At 31.9% G+C, this 18775-nt stretch overlaps 9 protein-coding genes across 15 annotated transcripts in view; 6 read left to right on the top strand and 3 right to left on the bottom strand.

Annotated features, from left to right (window-relative positions):
- The first annotated feature begins 76 nt into the window (after positions 1-76).
- Positions 77-964, top strand: LOC124498411 (uncharacterized). The gene is made up of 2 exons (XM_047062193.2): positions 77-500; positions 591-964. Exons 1-2 carry the CDS (start codon positions 322-324, stop codon positions 808-810), a joined length of 399 nt encoding a protein of 132 aa, XP_046918149.2. The 5' UTR covers positions 77-321; the 3' UTR covers positions 811-964.
- On the bottom strand, positions 446-1486 carry LOC124492941 (uncharacterized). The gene has a single exon (XM_047055972.2). It carries the CDS (start codon positions 1484-1486, stop codon positions 992-994), a length of 495 nt encoding a protein of 164 aa, XP_046911928.1. The 3' UTR covers positions 446-991.
- Positions 1487-1624: 138 nt separating this feature from the next.
- Vps37B (vacuolar protein sorting 37B) lies at positions 1625-2669 on the top strand. The gene is made up of 2 exons (XM_047055948.2): positions 1625-2255; positions 2313-2669. The coding sequence occupies exons 1-2, from the start codon at positions 1803-1805 to the stop codon at positions 2553-2555; spliced, it is 696 nt and encodes a 231-aa protein (XP_046911904.2). The 5' UTR covers positions 1625-1802; the 3' UTR covers positions 2556-2669.
- A 118-nt stretch (positions 2670-2787) lies between these two features.
- Trmt61 (tRNA methyltransferase 61) lies at positions 2788-3997 on the top strand. The gene has a single exon (XM_047055879.2). The coding sequence runs from the start codon at positions 2791-2793 to the stop codon at positions 3958-3960; it is 1170 nt and encodes a 389-aa protein (XP_046911835.1). The 5' UTR covers positions 2788-2790; the 3' UTR covers positions 3961-3997.
- Positions 3998-4092: 95 nt separating this feature from the next.
- Positions 4093-4873, top strand: RpS23 (ribosomal protein S23). The gene is made up of 3 exons (XM_047055984.2): positions 4093-4246; positions 4303-4395; positions 4457-4873. The coding sequence occupies exons 1-3, from the start codon at positions 4243-4245 to the stop codon at positions 4789-4791; spliced, it is 432 nt and encodes a 143-aa protein (XP_046911940.1). The 5' UTR covers positions 4093-4242; the 3' UTR covers positions 4792-4873.
- Positions 4793-5961, bottom strand: LOC124492903 (enolase-phosphatase E1). The gene is made up of 4 exons (XM_047055925.2): positions 5652-5961; positions 5545-5580; positions 5224-5486; positions 4793-5158 (listed from the first exon to the last, which is right to left on the bottom strand). Exons 1-4 carry the CDS (start codon positions 5860-5862, stop codon positions 4892-4894), a joined length of 777 nt encoding a protein of 258 aa, XP_046911881.2. The 5' UTR covers positions 5863-5961; the 3' UTR covers positions 4793-4891.
- Positions 5962-6066: 105 nt separating this feature from the next.
- Positions 6067-6976, top strand: LOC124492912 (recQ-mediated genome instability protein 1). Its single transcript, XM_047055937.2, has 2 exons — positions 6067-6327; positions 6377-6976. The coding sequence occupies exons 1-2, from the start codon at positions 6067-6069 to the stop codon at positions 6848-6850; spliced, it is 735 nt and encodes a 244-aa protein (XP_046911893.2). The 3' UTR covers positions 6851-6976.
- Positions 6977-7188: 212 nt separating this feature from the next.
- Positions 7189-9883, top strand: Shmt (serine hydroxymethyl transferase). Its single transcript, XM_047055857.2, is given in 5 exon segments — positions 7189-7693; positions 7859-8378; positions 8435-9434; positions 9436-9472; positions 9544-9883. Coding segments are annotated over 4 exon segments (1614 nt in total). The 5' UTR covers positions 7189-7693; positions 7859-7968; the 3' UTR covers positions 9711-9883.
- Positions 9774-18775, bottom strand: part of LOC124492796 (uncharacterized) — a 37749-nt gene continuing 28747 nt past the window's right edge. For all 7 annotated transcript variants that reach the window (XM_075735497.1, XM_047055798.2, XM_075735500.1 and 4 more), the window contains 2 exons: positions 18620-18731; positions 9774-13127 (listed from right to left, as the gene is read on the bottom strand). In XM_075735497.1, coding sequence (XP_075591612.1) covers positions 10270-13127; positions 18620-18731 — 2970 coding nt within the window. In that variant the 3' untranslated portion in view covers positions 9774-10269. The remainder of the gene's footprint in view (positions 13128-18619; positions 18732-18775) is intronic.

Here is an 18775-nt window from a genome sequence, read left to right as displayed (position 1 = left end):
AGATCTACGAAATAAAAACAAAAATCTTTTCATATTTCAGGATTTTGAAATTCGACGAACGTCATTTTTGAACGGTCGATTTTTTCAAATGCGAGAAAAAAACCGTTGTGAATTTTGAGCTGAAGATTTTTGCCCGCGCTTGGCATTGAGCACTTTTTGACTCAAATACAAACAAAACGTTGACGTGATTCAATGTTCTAGATTTTGTTTCAACGAAAATTTTCAACTTGACGTTTTTCTGGTTTCTATTATTAATTATCGATTATCTAATCTTTGACTTCATACGGGATTCCAGTTTTTTTCAGTGAATATAAACACAAAATGACTCGAACAAATAGCAAACTGGGGCGAAAATATTTCACGCCACGAAAATCGCTTACCCCGAAAAAACGACATTCAGATTCATTACGTAAACGAAGGGATAAAAATCGTGCACTCAAAGAGATTAAATTCTATCAAAAAACAACTTGTTTATTAATTCAAAAACTTCCATTTATGAGGTAATGTGAATTAATTATTCAAAATAAACATAAAATAATTTATTGAATTATCTGTTGAATAATAATTCTATTATTCAATTAATAAAATAGATTGGTAAAAGATATCCTGGAAGATTTGCGTCCACAGATCGGTTACCGTTGGAAAGAAACGGCCTTATTGGCTTTACAAGAGATGGCCGAAAATTATCTGATCTCATTGTTTGAAGATTCGAATATTGTTGCTTCAAATTCAAAGCGTATAACGATTAAAGTTGAAGACATGCAATTGGTTCGACGTATTCGTGGTCTTTCCGATATTTGTAACCGTTAATTATGGCTCCATTCTTATGACTATCTCCTATATATCAACCATTCGATTTGTATAAACAAATTTTTTATTATTTACTTGAAATATAACAAACTACATTGAATCGGTTTTTCTTTTTGTGTTTATGAAATAAATCTAAATGATAAAAATAGCCAAATCAAAGGATAGAAATGATGAATTGAATTTAGTAGAAATACTGTGGTTTTTTAATGTTAATTCCATATTCGCTCAACACTGGAACAAGATCTTCAAATGTCAAAGTATAACGTTTATCTTTTGTTTGCTTTTTATTCTGTGACAATGCTGTTCGCATTTTGCAATGTTGTAAAGCATCATTAGCAATATCGGCAATAAATTTTTGACTAGCCAATGAAGCCAAACGTAATATTCGTGTATCATTTGTATTGAATCCAGATGTATGCATTATATGACTTGTAACTGAATCTGGTATGGTTGGTTGATAATCTTCAAGATATTGTAAGAAATCGATAAGTTGTTGACCAGCTGTAGAAAAGATTGGATCATTTTCAAGATACGATTGTTCTGGTTGAGATTCATCGGCAATTGTTGCTTTGTCTTCATCATTAGCTGTCAATGGTGAATCATGAATATCCATCGGTTGCGATTGGCTATTTTCATTTGAACCACCTAAACCAGCAAAAGAATCTAGTGATGACATTTTATGATTTTTTTAGTTTATTCTTATAATTTATTTAAAGCAATCCAAATATAAACAGAGCAAAGCAAATTATGAGCCAATTTGATTGACTCATTAATTGGGAGTAGGTTAGGTATATACCCATGAGTGAATATAGTCGTACAATGATGGGTTGTAATAATAATAATAATAATTGTTTTTATTTTTTTTTTATTTTATTATTTCAGTGATGAATTTAACTACGTCTAAAAAAACGATAGAGCAAAAGACTATTGTCAATTTTTTAATCAATTGAATATTTTAATCATTTTATTTGTTTATCAGAATTATTGAAAAAATGGCACATTGTTATTCTCAAATTGAAGTGGATATAAGCAGTATAAATGGATTGCTTAAAAATTTCACCAATGATGAACTTGATTCTATTCTAAATGATTCATCGAATGAACGAATTGAAAGTTTTATTAAGGATTTACCTCAAGTGAAAACATTGGAATGTGAAAGAGAACGATTAATCGAAGAGAATAAAAAAATAGCTGAGAATAATCTTTCATTCGAATCGACTTATCGTATTCAACGACAAGAACTAAAGAAATCATATGAAGAATGTCAATACATGAAACAAGAGATGGATAAGAAAAAATCCAAATTACGAGAATTTGGTCGACAACATTCGCTCGATACGACGTTAGCATTAATGCAAGCGGCTATGGCTGAAGCTGAAGAAGCTTCTGACGAAGTTGCTAACGCTTTTCTTCGCAAAGAGATAACGATTGAAGAATTTCTTAAGGTATTCATTTTTAATACATATCTGACTATTCTAAATAATTTCAATAATGTTTTGTAGGATTTTAATGAAAAACGAAAATTATTCCATATGCGTCGTATTAAAGCAGAAAAGATGCCCGAAGAAATTCGTAATATTCAATCATCAATGCCTAAACCTTGGCGAACTGCTCCTGCACCACCAAGTCTACCGTTTTCTCAATTATCAATGAGTGATCGCTCATCGAATGAGAATAATCCCAATCCTCCTTATCCTACTACCAATCCATTTGGCTTTTTTCCTTATCCACAAAATTACCAATGATTTATAAATATTCTTTGATGATTAACAATACAAAAACAAAAAAATATTTTGCTTACTTTAAAATGTTATAAACATTGATAAATAAACTAAGGAATTGAATGTTTAAATGTTAATTTTGGAGATAAAATGAACGACGAAAAAAATTCTATAGAAAAAATCTAAAAATTCTCTAAAATAAAGAATAAGCAGATACTTGCAACGTATAAATTATTGGAATCATCATGATCAAGCATGCATGTTCTATCAATTGGTGGTACAACATCATCATCATGAAGAATTATTTTTCCTGATTTTATATTCTTGTGGATCTTTCGATAATTTTTATATTATAATTGTAAAGATGAGTTTTTGTCTATTGAAGAAAACCATCGATGAAGGCGATACGGTTGTAATCTATTTGACGCCCCGACAAATGTATCGTGTTAAAGTGGATCGTGATGAAGTATTTCAAACTCGCTTGGGTGCCTTACGTTTGGAAGAATTGATTGGCAAACCTTATGGCTCTCGAATTCAATGCAGTAAGGGACATGTTCTTGTTTTGGATATGACACCAGAAATTTGGACACTTTTGTTACCACATCGAACGCAAATTCTTTATGGTCCAGATATCAGCATGATTCTCATGAATCTTCAGCTTCGATCAGGTTCTTTAGTGATCGAAGCTGGTACTGGCAGTGGATCACTTTCTCATTCTATTGCCCGAACGATAGCTCCAAACGGAAAATTATTTACTTTTGATTTTCATGAAAAAAGAGTAGAAATTGCTAAAAAAGAATTCCGTGAACATGGAATTGATTCCATTGTGAATGTTCAACAACGAGATGTTTGTACTGAAGGATTTCAATTTCTTGAACCATTAAAATTTGATGCAGTTTTCCTCGATCTTCCCAATCCTTGGGAAGCTATTGAATCAGCACAACGAGTTTTGAAAAGTGGTGGCAAGATTTGTTGTTTTTCTCCTTGCATTGAACAAGTACAAAGATCTTGTCAAACGTTAGCCAAATTAAATTTTTTAGATATCGAAACAATCGAATGCGTTTTGCGGCCATACGAAATTCGTAAAGCATCGTATGAGAAACTAAAATTTTGTGATAATTTATTTGAAAGATCGGATTCTGTTAACGATGAATTGTTTCCAAAAATTCTCGACCATTCAGATGATCAAGACCAATGTTCGGTGAATGAAGATTTTGAGCATATTGATGATAATGGCATCAATGGAACAAATAAAAGGCTACGAACAATGGACGAAAAAGATATCGACAAAGATTTGAATCAAAAATCAGAAAAAGATGATAAAACTATCAAAGAAAATCGGCTAATTAATTATTGGGTTACCTATATGAATACTGAAGTGACCGGACATAGTGGTTTTCTAACGTTTGCAACAAATTTTATTTTTTAAAATAAATTTAAAAAAATTTGATTAATTTTATAAATAACATGATTTGAATGAAAATTTCATATTTTTGTGCGTTCAATTGTATATGAACAGCTCATGTATATGTGAATGAGTTTTGTATGCAATTCTGTGTCTGGGCACAAATGCATGCATGCTTTTGTGTTGCCAATGAAAAAAAACTTCCTTTTTCCCGTGTGTGTGCTTGTGCAGCATTGAAAAACTCGTGTCAATTCATTTAATTTCAAAGAATTTTGTTTATATTAAAGCATTTTTTCTTATTAAATCATGGGTAAGTTGTCGAATAATTTGATGAAAAATTCATCACTAATGTTATTGTTATTTTAGGTAAACCGAAAGGTTTAAAGACAGCTCGTAAGCATGTCAACAATCGTCGTGAACAACGTTGGCATGACAAGGATTATAAAAAAGCTCATCTTGGTAAGATTTTAATTTTTAGAGATTCAACCATTTTAATTGTGAATCAATTGTGAAATAAAAGGTACCAGATGGAAGGCTAATCCTTTTGCTGGAGCTTCACACGCCAAAGGAATTGTATTAGAAAAAGTCGGCGTCGAAGCCAAACAACCAAACTCTGCCATTCGAAAATGTGTCCGTGTACAATTGATCAAGAATGGTAAAAAAATTACAGCATTCGTACCTCGGGATGGTTGTCTAAATTTTATCGAAGAAAATGATGAAGTTTTGGTTGCCGGTTTCGGTCGTAAAGGTCACGCCGTTGGTGATATTCCTGGTGTACGATTTAAGGTGGTCAAAGTTGCCAACGTTTCTTTGTTGGCTCTTTACAAAGGCAAAAAAGAACGACCAAGGAGTTAAATTTTCAGCAATGATAATTTTGTATATTTCATTGACAAAATTCTAAAGCAAAAATTTCAAATAAAAAACATTTTTTTCAAAAGGATCTCTCTGTCAATTGTCAATAGAATTCCAATTCTTCAAATGATTTTATGTATTTGTATGGCAGGGACTGTTGAATAGAAGAATCCAACAGATCTCGATTATGCGATCGTATAACCAATATCGGTGTAACGCCAGCCGCCTGACATGCCTTCAATTCGGCCAAATTATCGGAGAGAAATACCATGCTATTACAATTAATTTGTATACGCTTTGAAATGATTCGAAAACTTTCTGAATCGGTCTTTTTTCCCACCGAGTCATAATTGAAAAAATCTTCAATGTACTGAAATAAAAAATTGGTTTAAAACATCATTCACTGCAATGAATACCTAATATAAAATCACATACCGGATTCAAATTACCCATTAATGAACATCCAAAAAGCATTTTCTGCACTATAGTATCGCCTGTTGCAAATGTGAATAAACGAATTCCAAGATCATTTTTCCAATGATGAAATGCTGGTTGAACATCTGGATAGACATGACCTTTTAACAGTTCATTTTGATAGCCATATAACCAAACCAATAAATGAACAGCCTTCAATTCGTTTGATTGTTTCCGTTGTTGCATCTGATAACAAACATTTTTTACGATACTATCGATCATTTCTATTTGAACCAAAAAAATTCAACAAGATTATAAAATTTAACATCTAATCAAACATACCTTTTCGCGGTGAATTTTCATCAAGAATTGGTGGAACTATTTCAAAAAGAAAAAAATCGATGAGAACTATTATGATATGAAATAAGTTTGCGTTAAGTTACACATACGTTCTTTATCACCATTTCGAATGTCTTCAGCAGTTTTATGGCGAATTCCTAAAACAACATCGATAGTTTCCGGTTGAGTCCATGTATCCTGAAGACATGCTGCGAGATTTTCCTTGATAAATGGTGCAATGACTTCATGCCAGAAACGAACTGATGTAGTCGTTCCTTCAATATCACATATCACTGCAACCGGCTTTCGAATGCGAACCATTTAACCAAATAGAAAAAGGAAAAGACTCCTTTCGTATAATCTTTCAATCGATTTTTATAACATTTTAGCGACAACAATCAGAAAGCGCAAATTGATTGTTTAAATTAATTTTTAACGTCATTTGCGAATAACAATTATGAAATCCATGTGTTCGATTCGAATGATTAAAATCAACAATTTTTTAAAATTTTCATAATCAACAATATGTTTCCATCCGGAAATCTACAACAATTAAAATCTTTTTTTCATGAAAATCATGCAAAAGTCAAATCTGAATGGTTTGAACAAAAATTGGGACTAAATTCTTCATCGAATATACCAGATTTTAATGAAATTTTTCAACGATGGTTAGACGAAGATTGGAAACAAGATAGCCAATGGTGTTTGCAAGTTTTACCGAAAGAATTAAATTTAAGTCTATTAAATGTTGAGAAACGAACGTTTCATGGCCATTATATCCTACAAGTAATTATATGAATTTTTATCAATTTGTTTATTAATTATCGTTTATAAGGTTGAGAAAATGATCGACATATCTCGGCCGTTGCCAACGAAAATTAATGTGAGAAAAAGTATCAAAGATAAAAGAAAGGAGAAGCAACAAGAAAATGAAGATGAGAAAGAAGAAAAAAAAGAAAAATCTGGAACGAAAGTTAAGAAAAATGGCCAAGTTAAATTCTATGGATATGGACGACGTTTGTGGCAATTCTGTTTGACAGATGGACATCAAGAATGTTTGGCCATTGAATATGAACCGTTGGATTGGTTAAAAAATCCAATAATTGGTAAAAAAGTTTTACTTTCTGGACCATTTGATGTATATTTGGGAACAATTTTGATTAAAACTTCAAATTTACAATTATTAACTGCAAATGTTCCAAAATCAACATTAAGTGCCATTGATCTCCAAGAAATATTGGAAGAATATGATGCCGAACTTGAAATGGAAGCATTAGGCAATCAAGATGATACATGGAAATCTTGCTGAAAATATCTTCATCATCATCATCATTTTGTCTTTCAATATTTAGTTTTTTGGGTTAATTTTTTTTTATTTCATCCCAATATGATTGTGAATAAATTTAAAAAAAAATGTACAGAGTAAACCCCAATCAGATTTTTTTTTGTTTTGTTTTGTTTATTAATTATCATTAGAAATTATAGCCTAATTTTTCGTAAGTTTGCAACAATTATTTAGTTCTGATTTGATTATTTATCATTACGAATAATCAACAAAATTGGCTATCACGCATATGGCAGCATCGTGATTCATTTTTGATTGATATTCTTATAAATTTAAATGATGATGATGATGATTATCTGGTCTCATATTGCTCTTATATCTGGCCAATGTTTATATTAGTTTACTGATAGAATATAATTGAAAATCTCATGATACCTTGTACCAATGTACGTTAATCATTATATTTTGTCTTTGAAATTATCGATTCATGGATGATTGTAAAAAAAAATCCCCAGTGGATTTCCGTTGCAAAATTTTGGTTTCCATTCATCACGTTCTATTTGAATGATGTAACATGTGTTGTTTTTGTCCACCGTTGAAAAATTCAATTCAAGATTCAAACCGGTCATTGTGTTCGGTTTAATATATTGTTGTGATCCGATTTTTTTTCCAAGTTTCAGTTCTATTTATTTGGAAAAATTTATATAAGATTTTTATCTTTCATTACTGTTGTGTGAATGAATGGTGGCCAAATGATGATGTTATTTTTTCCTATGCATTTGATGATAATGGCAAGCGTGCGTGATTAGAAAAAGGCGCTATCAATTACTCAAAATCAAATCACTCAGCTACCGATCATCATCATTGGTATAAATTTTATTTTTACTTTCTTTCATTACCATTACAATTTTTTCAACTTTTTATCACCATTTTTTTGAAATTCGTGTCACCATGAATGTGATCATGGATTAAATAAAAACCAGTCATTCTTCTTGCTGACAATATTTATTTCAATTTTATAATTTCAATTAGGTTGGTCATTCCATGTCGAGAAAAACTGGCCCTTTTTTCAATCATATGCTCATACACTCACTGTTGAAATTATCTCCTGATTTTTTCTCGCTTTCTCTATCACCATTTCGATGTCCTCATCTCGTTTTAGACTGCAACATCTTGTAGCTCGCTTAGTTTCATCCACCAATAGTTGTAATCAAGCTTTGCTTTCATCTTCGATTTGTACATCAAACTTGTCGTGTTCATTTTCGTACTCATCATCATCAACTCCAATAGTTTTATATTCAAACAATTTTTCGCGTAAACCGTTTCATAGCTCTTCAACAATGTCAACCACCGTAACTAAGGGAAAAGGAATTTTATGGCAAACATTAGATGAAGGTGATCCCGAATTGTATGATATTGTCAAAAAAGAAAAGGATCGTCAAAAACGTGGTCTGGAGATGATTGCTTCGGAAAATATTACAAGCGTTGGCGTCCTGCATGCATTGAGTACATGTCTACATAATAAATATGCTGAAGGCTATCCTGGTGCAAGGTAATTTTCTCAATTATTGTTTTTAATTTCCATTAAAAAAAATTAATTCCAAACAGATATTATGGTGGTAATGAACATATTGATGAAATTGAATTGTTAGCCCAGAAACGTGCGCTCGAAGCTTACAATTGTAACCCTGAAGAATGGGGTGTCAATGTACAGCCATATTCGGGTTCACCGGCAAATTTAGCTGCTTTAACTGCATTAGCCGGACATGGAGGTCGTCTTATGGGCTTGGATTTGCCTGATGGTGGTCATCTTACCCATGGATTTCAAACGGATAAGAAGAAAATATCCTGTACATCATTATTTTTTGAATCGATGCCATATCGAATTAGTCCTGTCACTGGTTTGATTGATTATGATCAATTGGAAATTACCGCTAAATTATTCCGTCCAAAATTAATTATTGCTGGAATCAGTTGTTATCCAAGACATTTGGATTATGAACGTTTCCGTAAGATAGCCAATTCAGTAGATGCTTATTTGATGGCCGACATGGCCCATGTTAGTGGTCTAGTTGCAACTGGATTCGCTCCATCTCCATTCCTATATGCCGATGTTGTTACGACAACCACTCATAAAACACTTCGAGGGCCTCGTGCAGCAGTAATTTTTTATCGTAAAGGTGTTCGTTCTGTTACGAAAAAAGGAGAAAAGATCATGTATGATTTGGAAGACCGTGTCAATCAAACAGTTTTCCCTGGGTTACAAGGTGGCCCACATCAGAATGCTATTGCAGGCATTGCAACTGCCATGAAACAAGCCATGACACCAGAATTCAAAGAATATCAACAACAGGTTGTGAAAAATGCTGCAAAATTAGCAGAACAATTGATTGCTAAAGGATATACAATTACTACCGGTGGTACCGATAATCATTTGGTCTGTGTCGATCTCCGTCCACTTGGCGTCAATGGTGCACGTGCTGAAAAAGTTTTAGAAGACATTGAAATTGCTTGCAACAAAAATACTGTTCCCGGTGATAAATCTGCCTTAAATCCAGGAGGAATTCGTTTAGGAACTCCTGCATTGACTACAAGAGGATTAAACGAAGGAAGATATGATCAAAGTAGTCGAGTTCATCGATCGAGGTAAATGTTATATGAATGTTTAATTTAATTTCAATCGGTTTTATTTAACAAATTTTCTGTTACTTTCATAGGCGTAAAACTTGCCAAAAAAATTACGAAAGCAGCGCCTGGAAAATTGTTGAAAGATTTCATGGCAACATTGAAAACAGAAGAATTCCAGCAACAAATAGCTGAATTGAGAGCTGAAGTCGAACAGTTTGCCCGATCATTTCCATTGCCCGGTTATGATGAATATTAATCACAAGTGATAATTATTTCACAAAATAATACTTTTTATCAATGTTTTTTTTTAAAAAAAGAATTTTCAATATATAAATCAATGTTTTTATTCATCTTTTCAAATTAGTAAATCTTTTTCATATTTACAGGAAAAAAAATTAAATAATTAAAAAAAAGTAAATTGAAAAAAAACAGTGTAAAAAGTTATTATCAATGCACATCAATCAATCAATCAATCAATAATAATAAGGGCATTAATCATTAGAATTGTTTGTGAATGGATAATAAAACGGATTTTTCTTCTTTGCTTCTTTTTAAATAGTCGAAGCTCTTATTGTCATGTTTCTTTGGATGGTGTTCCATTGGATAGTGTATAAACAAATTTTTCAAATTGCTAACTAGGACACTTGAATGATTTGGGGTAGGCACTTGTTGAAAAAAATTGCTTACATTTATATGATTTGTTCAATTGAATTATAATTTTTCCAAAAGTGTTTTTTTGTTCGTTAATAAGATGTGAAAGAAATGTTGAATGAGATTAAAAAAATTGAAAATTGATAATAAATAAAAAGTATGGATCAAAACTTGTGGCCAAGAATCAAATCAACAAGATCAGAGCTACCACCAATAGTTGTTTGTATTTGATGTAACAATTTCGAGAAGAATAATTCTTTCATTTTCATAGGGTTCGTTGACATTAGTATGGATGATTGTTTGTTGTTATTCCGTTTTCGATGTGATCGTCGTCCAATTTTGTCATCAACCATGGCGATCATCAATTCTGTTATGGTTTTTGATTCCCAAAGTTCCATTAATTGAATACTTGGTGATGGTTGTCGTTCAAAATATGTGAGCCAACCATGATGGCTATTATCACGGGATATCATCAACATTGCCATTGCCCATTCTTTCCATGGACTAAGATCGTTGCCGTATAAAGAAAGATCTAGACGTTCAGCCATGGATCGTCTTAGTTCTAATTCAGAATCGCCAAATAAACGGCAAGATTCTTCATGATAAAAATATTGCTGAGCACTATCGCTAGACGGTAGACGATGTAATGGCCTCATATTAAGATAATTCAATGTTAATGTATTCGAATGATGATGATGCAAACGTTTACGTGTTTCGGGTTTTTGTTGCCACACTTTTATTTCATAATTCAAATTTCTATAATTCTTTTTCAATAATGATTTTTTTCTGCGTGAGTACGGCCGTGTAGGTTTATTTTCGTAAGTAGGAGAAAAACTCGAATCATCAACTGAATCATAAGAATCTTGCAAATCGATATCATCGTCAGAATCTTGTTCTTGATCATCATCATTATCATCAACTAAATTTTCGTCATTATCCATGATTAAAATGTTCGTATTTCTGACATTCGGCACCATAAAAGAACAATGGAGCATTGAATTAGGCCCTAAAGAGCAAAGATGTTCCAAAGGAATTTCCATGCGTGGATTAGAACCAATATTTGGAATACGAGAATGTGAAGGAGTAGAATTAGCTTGTTGAATAAGTTCAAAACAAAGGGCTGAACTGCGATTTGGCGGCAAGGAAATTTTAGTAGAAGAATTATATGCTGTTGTTATTAAAGGATTGGACATACGCCCAATAAGTACTTGGACAAGCTTATTTTGGCCATTCATCACTGTAGACTCTGAAGATGAATTTAATGATGGTAATTGATCATTCTGGAACATTAAAACAGAAGCGGGTAAATTGTCGTATACAAAACATTTGATTAAATGTTCAGTTTGACTACATTGTTCAATGGTGATGGAAAAATTGACCATTTTAGAAATCACTGAAGATTCTGCACTTTTTGATGCAGATCGGCCAATCGAACCAAATGTAGATGGTAATTCGAGATTTGAATCAGCAGTCGTGGATGTTGAACCATATTGAGAAAAATCATGTTTATAACAAAACATGAATCGGCCCAATAATCGAGTAACTAGATAAACATGATTCGAATCCAGGTATGCATAGCAATTAGGATCTTGTTGGTCATCCAAACGGATCAATTCAATCCATTTGGATGATGATTTAGATGAGTGTTGGTGTTCTTGTTGATTTTGCCACATGATTACTAAATTCTTTCGAGATGCCATATCAATAGGTTGTTGGTGATTGGGAAATGAAAGACAATGACGAAAAGAGAGTATAGCTGGACGATTAAGATCAATATAATGCTGATGTTGTTTCGATAAATTTAAAGTGATCACTGAGCTTAAGGAACATAGCCCAGGATATCGAGCACGAGTATCGATACCATAACGAATGTATAAATCACCATTTGATTCATCGGTTGCTCGATTCATAGAATGATTACCGGACATGCTTGATGTTAGAATGAGGAATTCGGGTGGCAAATATAAACACACACCAAGGTTTGGTAATGAAGAATAATGTCCATACCGAGTTAATTCGTGATTGATTTTAAGAAATTTCTCATGTCGGCCACAAAGAGAGCCAATGTTATTCGAACCATCCGAACAACCTGAAGATTCTTCCGAAGAATAACGGAGATTTTTTTGTGGTGATGGTGAAATAGGAGGCGCTGTAGTCAACGAAGGAGGTCGAATATTAGTTGTTTGTTCGAATTCATTTATAATTGGTTCGGCATAATCTGGCTCGGATTCATTTTGACTCATATCATTAGCGGTAGTAGTGAGGGCAGTGTTGGCTGATCCACTACTACTATTAGTGCCAGCATTGCCACCGTTAGATGAATGTGGTGAGCCTTTTTTAACTGATTTTCGGACACCGGAAATTGGTTGGACAAGTGAATGATGAAATTGCGGTTCTTCATAACGATTCGCGCTCGATCCACCACTTCGAAAACTGACGCTATCATCATCACGAGGAATCGTTGGTAATGGATGACCTTTCGGATGCAATGGAGTTGATTGCAAACTCGAACCGGAACCTGGTTGCATCAGAAAATGATCCAACATGCCATTTTGTTGATTCGATTGATTTAGTCGAGATACAAGCATCATTTTTTGTGGAGTAGCTGATGCCGATTGTTGTTGTTTGGATAAAATTGGTTCCATCGGATAATGATTATAATTTCCACTGGGTTTGACAGCTTTATTATAAAATCGGCCATCCTGTTGTTGTAACAATAGTAATGTTGGTGTCAAAGAAGTTTGCGGTACAAGAGAATCTTCAGGATCTATTGGACCTAAACTTCCATGAGAAAGATGATCCGAATCGGTACCACCATTCAACCATGAATGATGATTGAAAGGTGAAGCTGTTGATTTGGCACCATGACGTCGTCGATGAAGTTGAAATTTTAAAACAATATAGATGACAAAAGTTAATATGATCAGAATCAATATGAATATTATTATAAAATATATTTGATCATTTGACTGTTGTAGAGTAGTTGTGGGCGATCCGATTGGCTGGATAAAATTGGTTGGATCTGAGTGAATGTAAACAAAAAATAAAAAAAAAGAGTTAATTAACGTTTCAAAAAATAAGTTAAAAAGTGTCACATTTAATTGGCTAAAAGATTGACAATGACAAGCTAACTTTTGTCAATAAAAAATTTACAAAAAAAAGTGAGAGAGAATCCTATTACAATGTTGAAACACACAAGCTATTATAGCATTCGTAAATCGTCGTAATTATAATTGACAATCTGTCTCAATAGACAAGATAAAAACCAGACAACCAAACCAACAAGAAATATCGAAAAAGGTAAATCAAATATTTCAATTCGTATGAACGCGGAAAGTCCAAACAAAAATAACAAATTCGGTTTAAAATAATAATTTAGTTTTTTCTCGTCTATTTCGTTCCATATCACAAGAATTTGATTGTTTTTTATTCTGATTTTTTTTCTGTACCATTGTGTTATGAAGAGCGAAAAAAAACGTGTTGTCACCAGACATGGACAAAAAAAAATAAAAAGAAAAAAATGGTGATCACAACAGCAGTGCGATTTCGATTGCAGAATAATAATGAAGCTGAACAATTTTTTTTTTGCTTTGTCTTCTCATCCAATATGGTGAACATTATGTGAGAGACAGAGAGAGAGAAAAGAATTGAAAGAAATGAAAAAAAAATAACAAAAGAGAATGGTAGAAAAAACAATACAACCAAGGCGCCATGCTAGGTTGAGAATTGGAATTGTCGCGTGATGTTGATGATGAGATTTTTTTTCTGCTTCTTCTCATTCATCCCCCCAAAAAAAAACAGACACAGATGCTTACCGATTCAATTCTCACAAATACATTGTTCTTTTATTTTTCGGTATTTATATGAATGTTATATATTCCATCTTTTCTGTTGTTGTCATCATTCATGTTTCATTATTATTATTATTATTATTATGAAACATCGAATTGAAAAAATCTGATGTATACCGTTTTCGTTTTGGTTATTGGATGGTGTTATGATAAGGTAAAAAAAATGTAAAAGTCTCTGACAACAACGAATGGGCAACGTTTACCGTTTTACCACACAATTTTCTTGTAATCAAAATACACTTGTTATATGAGATGATTCTCTTTCACACACTCTCTTTCTCTCTCCGGGGAAAAAGGTTTTGTATATTTATTTGATAGATATAATATTGAGATGAAAATTGTTACATGATGGTATCGTTTTATGATGATGATGATGTTTAATGTTTAAATATTTGAATCTATGAAATTGTTTTCGGTTTTCACATAACGAGTAACCCATTCATGTTTGTTTGTTTTTCCTAGTTTCAAATATAAACATGTCAATCAAAACTTTTCTAAAAAAAAAACTAAAAATAATAGAAAACAAATGAATTCTGTGATTTTTAGTTTTGTTGTCGTTACTAGTGGTATTGGTGGTCTCAAGGGTACAAGTTATTATTTTCATCCATGTAAATATGTTTTTGTGGACAACATGAAAACATTTGGTCCACTTTGGACAAAAAATTTTTACACACACACACATTGATGATGATTAGGATTTATCTGCATGAGTGTTGTTCCTTGAAATTACACAAAAAGCTTTTGTGAAAGAAAAGAAAAAAAAAAGAAAGATAGGTTGAAATTTGATACATGGATTTTTGCTTTCCTTTTTATTTGATCCACACACACACACACACACACACCATCATCTCTCATCACCGCTACTGAGTTTTGTTTGCTTTTGTATTTGGATGATGATGATGATGATGATGATGATGGTAGAATGAAAATTTTTCCATCAAATTCGTGCACATGAAGAATTGAATGAATGAACAAACATACATAGACAAACACATTTCATCATCATCATCATCATCATCATCACAAACATTTCGTTTGTTTGTTTATTTATTTTTTGTTCGAAATTTTTGTTTCGTATATAATCTTTTCATACACATTCAAGTTGATATATAATCTAACTCATGTGTTTGTAAAAATTGTGTTCCAAAATAAATGATCTATAAATGGAAAGGATTTGTTTTTGTTCCCGATTTTGATTCCGATTCATTCATGATTTGTTTCATTCATCATTTAGTTGGCTAAGAAACGTTAAATAAAAAGAATGATGATTATTTATTTCTTTGTAAGAAATTTGAGATGGATCTTTAATTTCGACTCGGGCGAGGGAGAAAGAGAGAATAAAGAGAACAAAAAATGACTTGATTTTTCTGTTAAATTTCTTTGTTGAATTTAAATTTAATTTTAATGTCATCATTATTATCCAAGTTAAAATGGTGGTTCTAGACAAGAAAAATCGATTGTAGAATCTATATATATATTATCAATAATGATTTTGAAAATGATTTTTTAAACATCCATCAAATTCAATCACATACATTCACAAACATAAAAGTAGCAATACAATGCAATCGAATCGAGTAGGAAAAAAAAGTTAATTTGATTATATTATCAATTTATTCAATTCTATGCTAACCATAAATACACGACAATGGCTTGATTCGCTTTAGTTGAATGAATAAAGAGAAGGAGATTGAAATACGCATCAACATATACACAAACAATGAATAATCGACTGAATCCTCCTTCATAAAATTTCTATCATTCTCTTTCTCTCTATATAATATTACTTGGGGCTCATATCATTATTCCGAATCGTTTGGTTAAATTTGTTCGTTTCAATCGTAAATCGTAAAATTGTGATTGCACATCTCTCTCTCTTTTTCTCTCTCGTTATAATTTCATTATCTTCATCTAAAGAATTGACATTGATGATAACAACGAAAACGACATGATGATGACAAGCTTGATTGAGCGTATCGTTCCATCGTGAATCATTGTTATTGTCGTTTTTACTTGATTGCTATTTTTGTTCCAGAATATTGAATGATGGATGCACAATGAAATAACATCATCATCATCATCTTCATACCACAAAGCAAATGTTAAAAAAAAAATCAGAATCTCATTTCAAAGAATTGATGAAGAAAAAGAACAATAAAGTCAATGAAATAATTTCAAACATCAGAATCTACATTTTCATTCGACATTATCACGCTAAATCAACTTCATAGATTGATTAACATTCAATAAGGAACACAGAGTGAGAGAAATTCCGAATGATTCATCATTCGGATGGCTATATAAAAAAAAATTCGAAAATTGTCTATGCAAACGGTTGATTATTATCAATGTAAAACATGTGACAAATTTCATGTGAAATTATCGTCAATGACTGGATTAATCGTGGAACAACAGCCAAAACAGGATAATAAAAATTGTAATCGTTACTTCTGAAATGATATGAAACAAACGATATTTTATTCGAGAAAACATCCAAAACCGTATATCATGATCATAAAAACGGTGATGAAAAACAGTAAACTGCTATAGGGCAAAATTGTCATTGAAAATCAGAATGGGAAATGACAATTGTAATAATAATAAAAAAAAAATTTTCTAGCCACTTGCACATCACATCATTTGTGATGATAATAAAATAAACTGGTGAATATGTATGAATCATCAAAGAAGATTCAAATGAATTAAATATATGAAACGATCAAAAGAAATACAGGGAAAGGAGAACTGAACAAAAAAAAACCATCGTAAATTTCTCCAGATGAAACAAATGAAACTAAATGAAATGAAAAGAAAATCGCAACCAGAAAAAAGAGATCGACAATTTCAATTTCTTTAATTGAATCTAGTCAGTAAACGCGTGCTATATGTTTGTTATTAAACATACACAAAACATCCTTACGACTAAGAAGAATTATTGTCAGTTTACAATCATAAAAAAACAATGACAAGTCAAATCGTTCCAGTTGTTTTTTTCTATCATTGCTATTTTCATTTTCATCATAGTGATGACAAGCAACAAAACAAAAACAAACGGACAACAAACAATGATGTAGATGGGTGATGTAATGGTTACATAGACATTATTATTTTTTTTTTTTTTTTTTTTGATTGGATGAATCCAAAATATATTCCACATTCTCATTGGTGGTTGTTTTTTTTTTTTTTTTTTTTTTTGGTTTTATTTTTCTTGTTTCTCCCATTTAGATGTGGCCGTAAAGAATCAAAAAGAGAGAAAATCAAAAAAAGAATCTTTTATCACTATTTTAATGTTTCGTGGACAAATACTCGTGTCATGAAATGGCAACTGATGGCGCATATATAGTGGTGGTATGTTGAGGAAAAAAAACCAACTCATCGGAATATTCGGTCATTACACTTATCATCATCATCATACTTATGAAAAAAGCAAGCATCTCAACTCTCGATCAACTTACAAACATTTGATTTGATTTAATTCTATGTACCATGGATTCTCTCTCTCTCTCTCTCTCTTTGTGTGTATTTGTGTGGGTGCTGCTGAGTATGGGGTAAATGAGAAGCGCGCGCGACTAGCTATAAAACAAAATTCATTGATGGTTCTGAAAGTGGAATGACAGCTCTCTTTCTCTCTCTCTCTCTCTCTCTCTCTCTCTTTTCGCAATGTTTTAACGATCCAAAACTAATGGATTTCCTATTCGTTTTTTACTTAACACAGAACACACACTGGAGTAAGGTTGATTTCATCTTTAAAAGATTGAAAAAAAAATTTCAGAATTTTCAAAACATTCAGTATTTTTACTTGTCGAATCTTGAAAGTTTCTTTTTTCAATTTTATTTTTTCAATCCAAAAAACTTCATTCAACGCCATATTATTCGTTTTCTAGAATAATAATCAATCTGTCACTAAATTATTCGACCAAAGCGGATTGGTAAAAATAAAAAATTGAAATGTTAAAAGAGAAAGAAAGAAAAAATTATTCTTTTTCATTTTGACAAAAGTTTTTTCTTTTGTCTGACCAGAGAAAAAAATGAATAGAGAAAAAATCTTTGATAAATCGGAAATTGGGTCTAATTCCAAAAAACCGGAAATGGCATTCAAATGGCTAGAATGAAAACGAGAATGATGATGATGATGATGTTGAAAATTTGGCTTCCGACAATTCCAATCCTCTTCAATTTGGGATGGCTTGGGCGTCTTTTGTTCTTGCCTTTTTTATTTTTGTGAATGAACAGGGGGAGGTCAATTCCATCATCATCATCAACATCATCATCATAAGAATAAATGAATGAATAGAAGTCAACCACGCAAATGGCATTGTACAAAAAAGATTTTATGTGAAACACACATCACAAACTTAGTACGAAATGGCTTTAATGGAAAGTCAAAACTATATTTCCCCTGAAATGGTGAACAAAGAAAAAAAAAGAAAACATCCTAACTTTTCATTTTTTTTCTCAGTAAGCAAAAATAGCTATACGCTGTATAGGAATGAAATGGAACGGATGAGTGATTATGAATGATGATGATAGTAACATCATTGTCATCATCATGAATGACTCATAGATCATAAGCATTCAAATGGATCGATATTATAGATAAGCTAATTTGATCTATGTTTGTTTGTGTATATATTGTATGTTTAAGAAATAGAATAAAACTTACCGAAATTCTTACGACATAGACCACCTGTACAATTTTTTATCAAAAAATCTGAACCAAAACAATCGTGTCCACCATATTCTGGAATTGGATTATTACAGATTCTTCTTCGAACCTAGTGAATAATTGATTACAATGATGAGAAAAAATGATAATTTT

The sequence above is a fragment of the Dermatophagoides farinae genome, chromosome 2 (assembly GCF_024713945.1).
Source record: "Dermatophagoides farinae isolate YC_2012a chromosome 2, ASM2471394v1, whole genome shotgun sequence".
NCBI lineage: Eukaryota > Metazoa > Arthropoda > Arachnida > Sarcoptiformes > Pyroglyphidae > Dermatophagoides > Dermatophagoides farinae.
The sequence above is the reverse complement of the archived record's forward strand: the minus strand, read 5'-3'. Positions and strand labels throughout refer to the sequence as shown.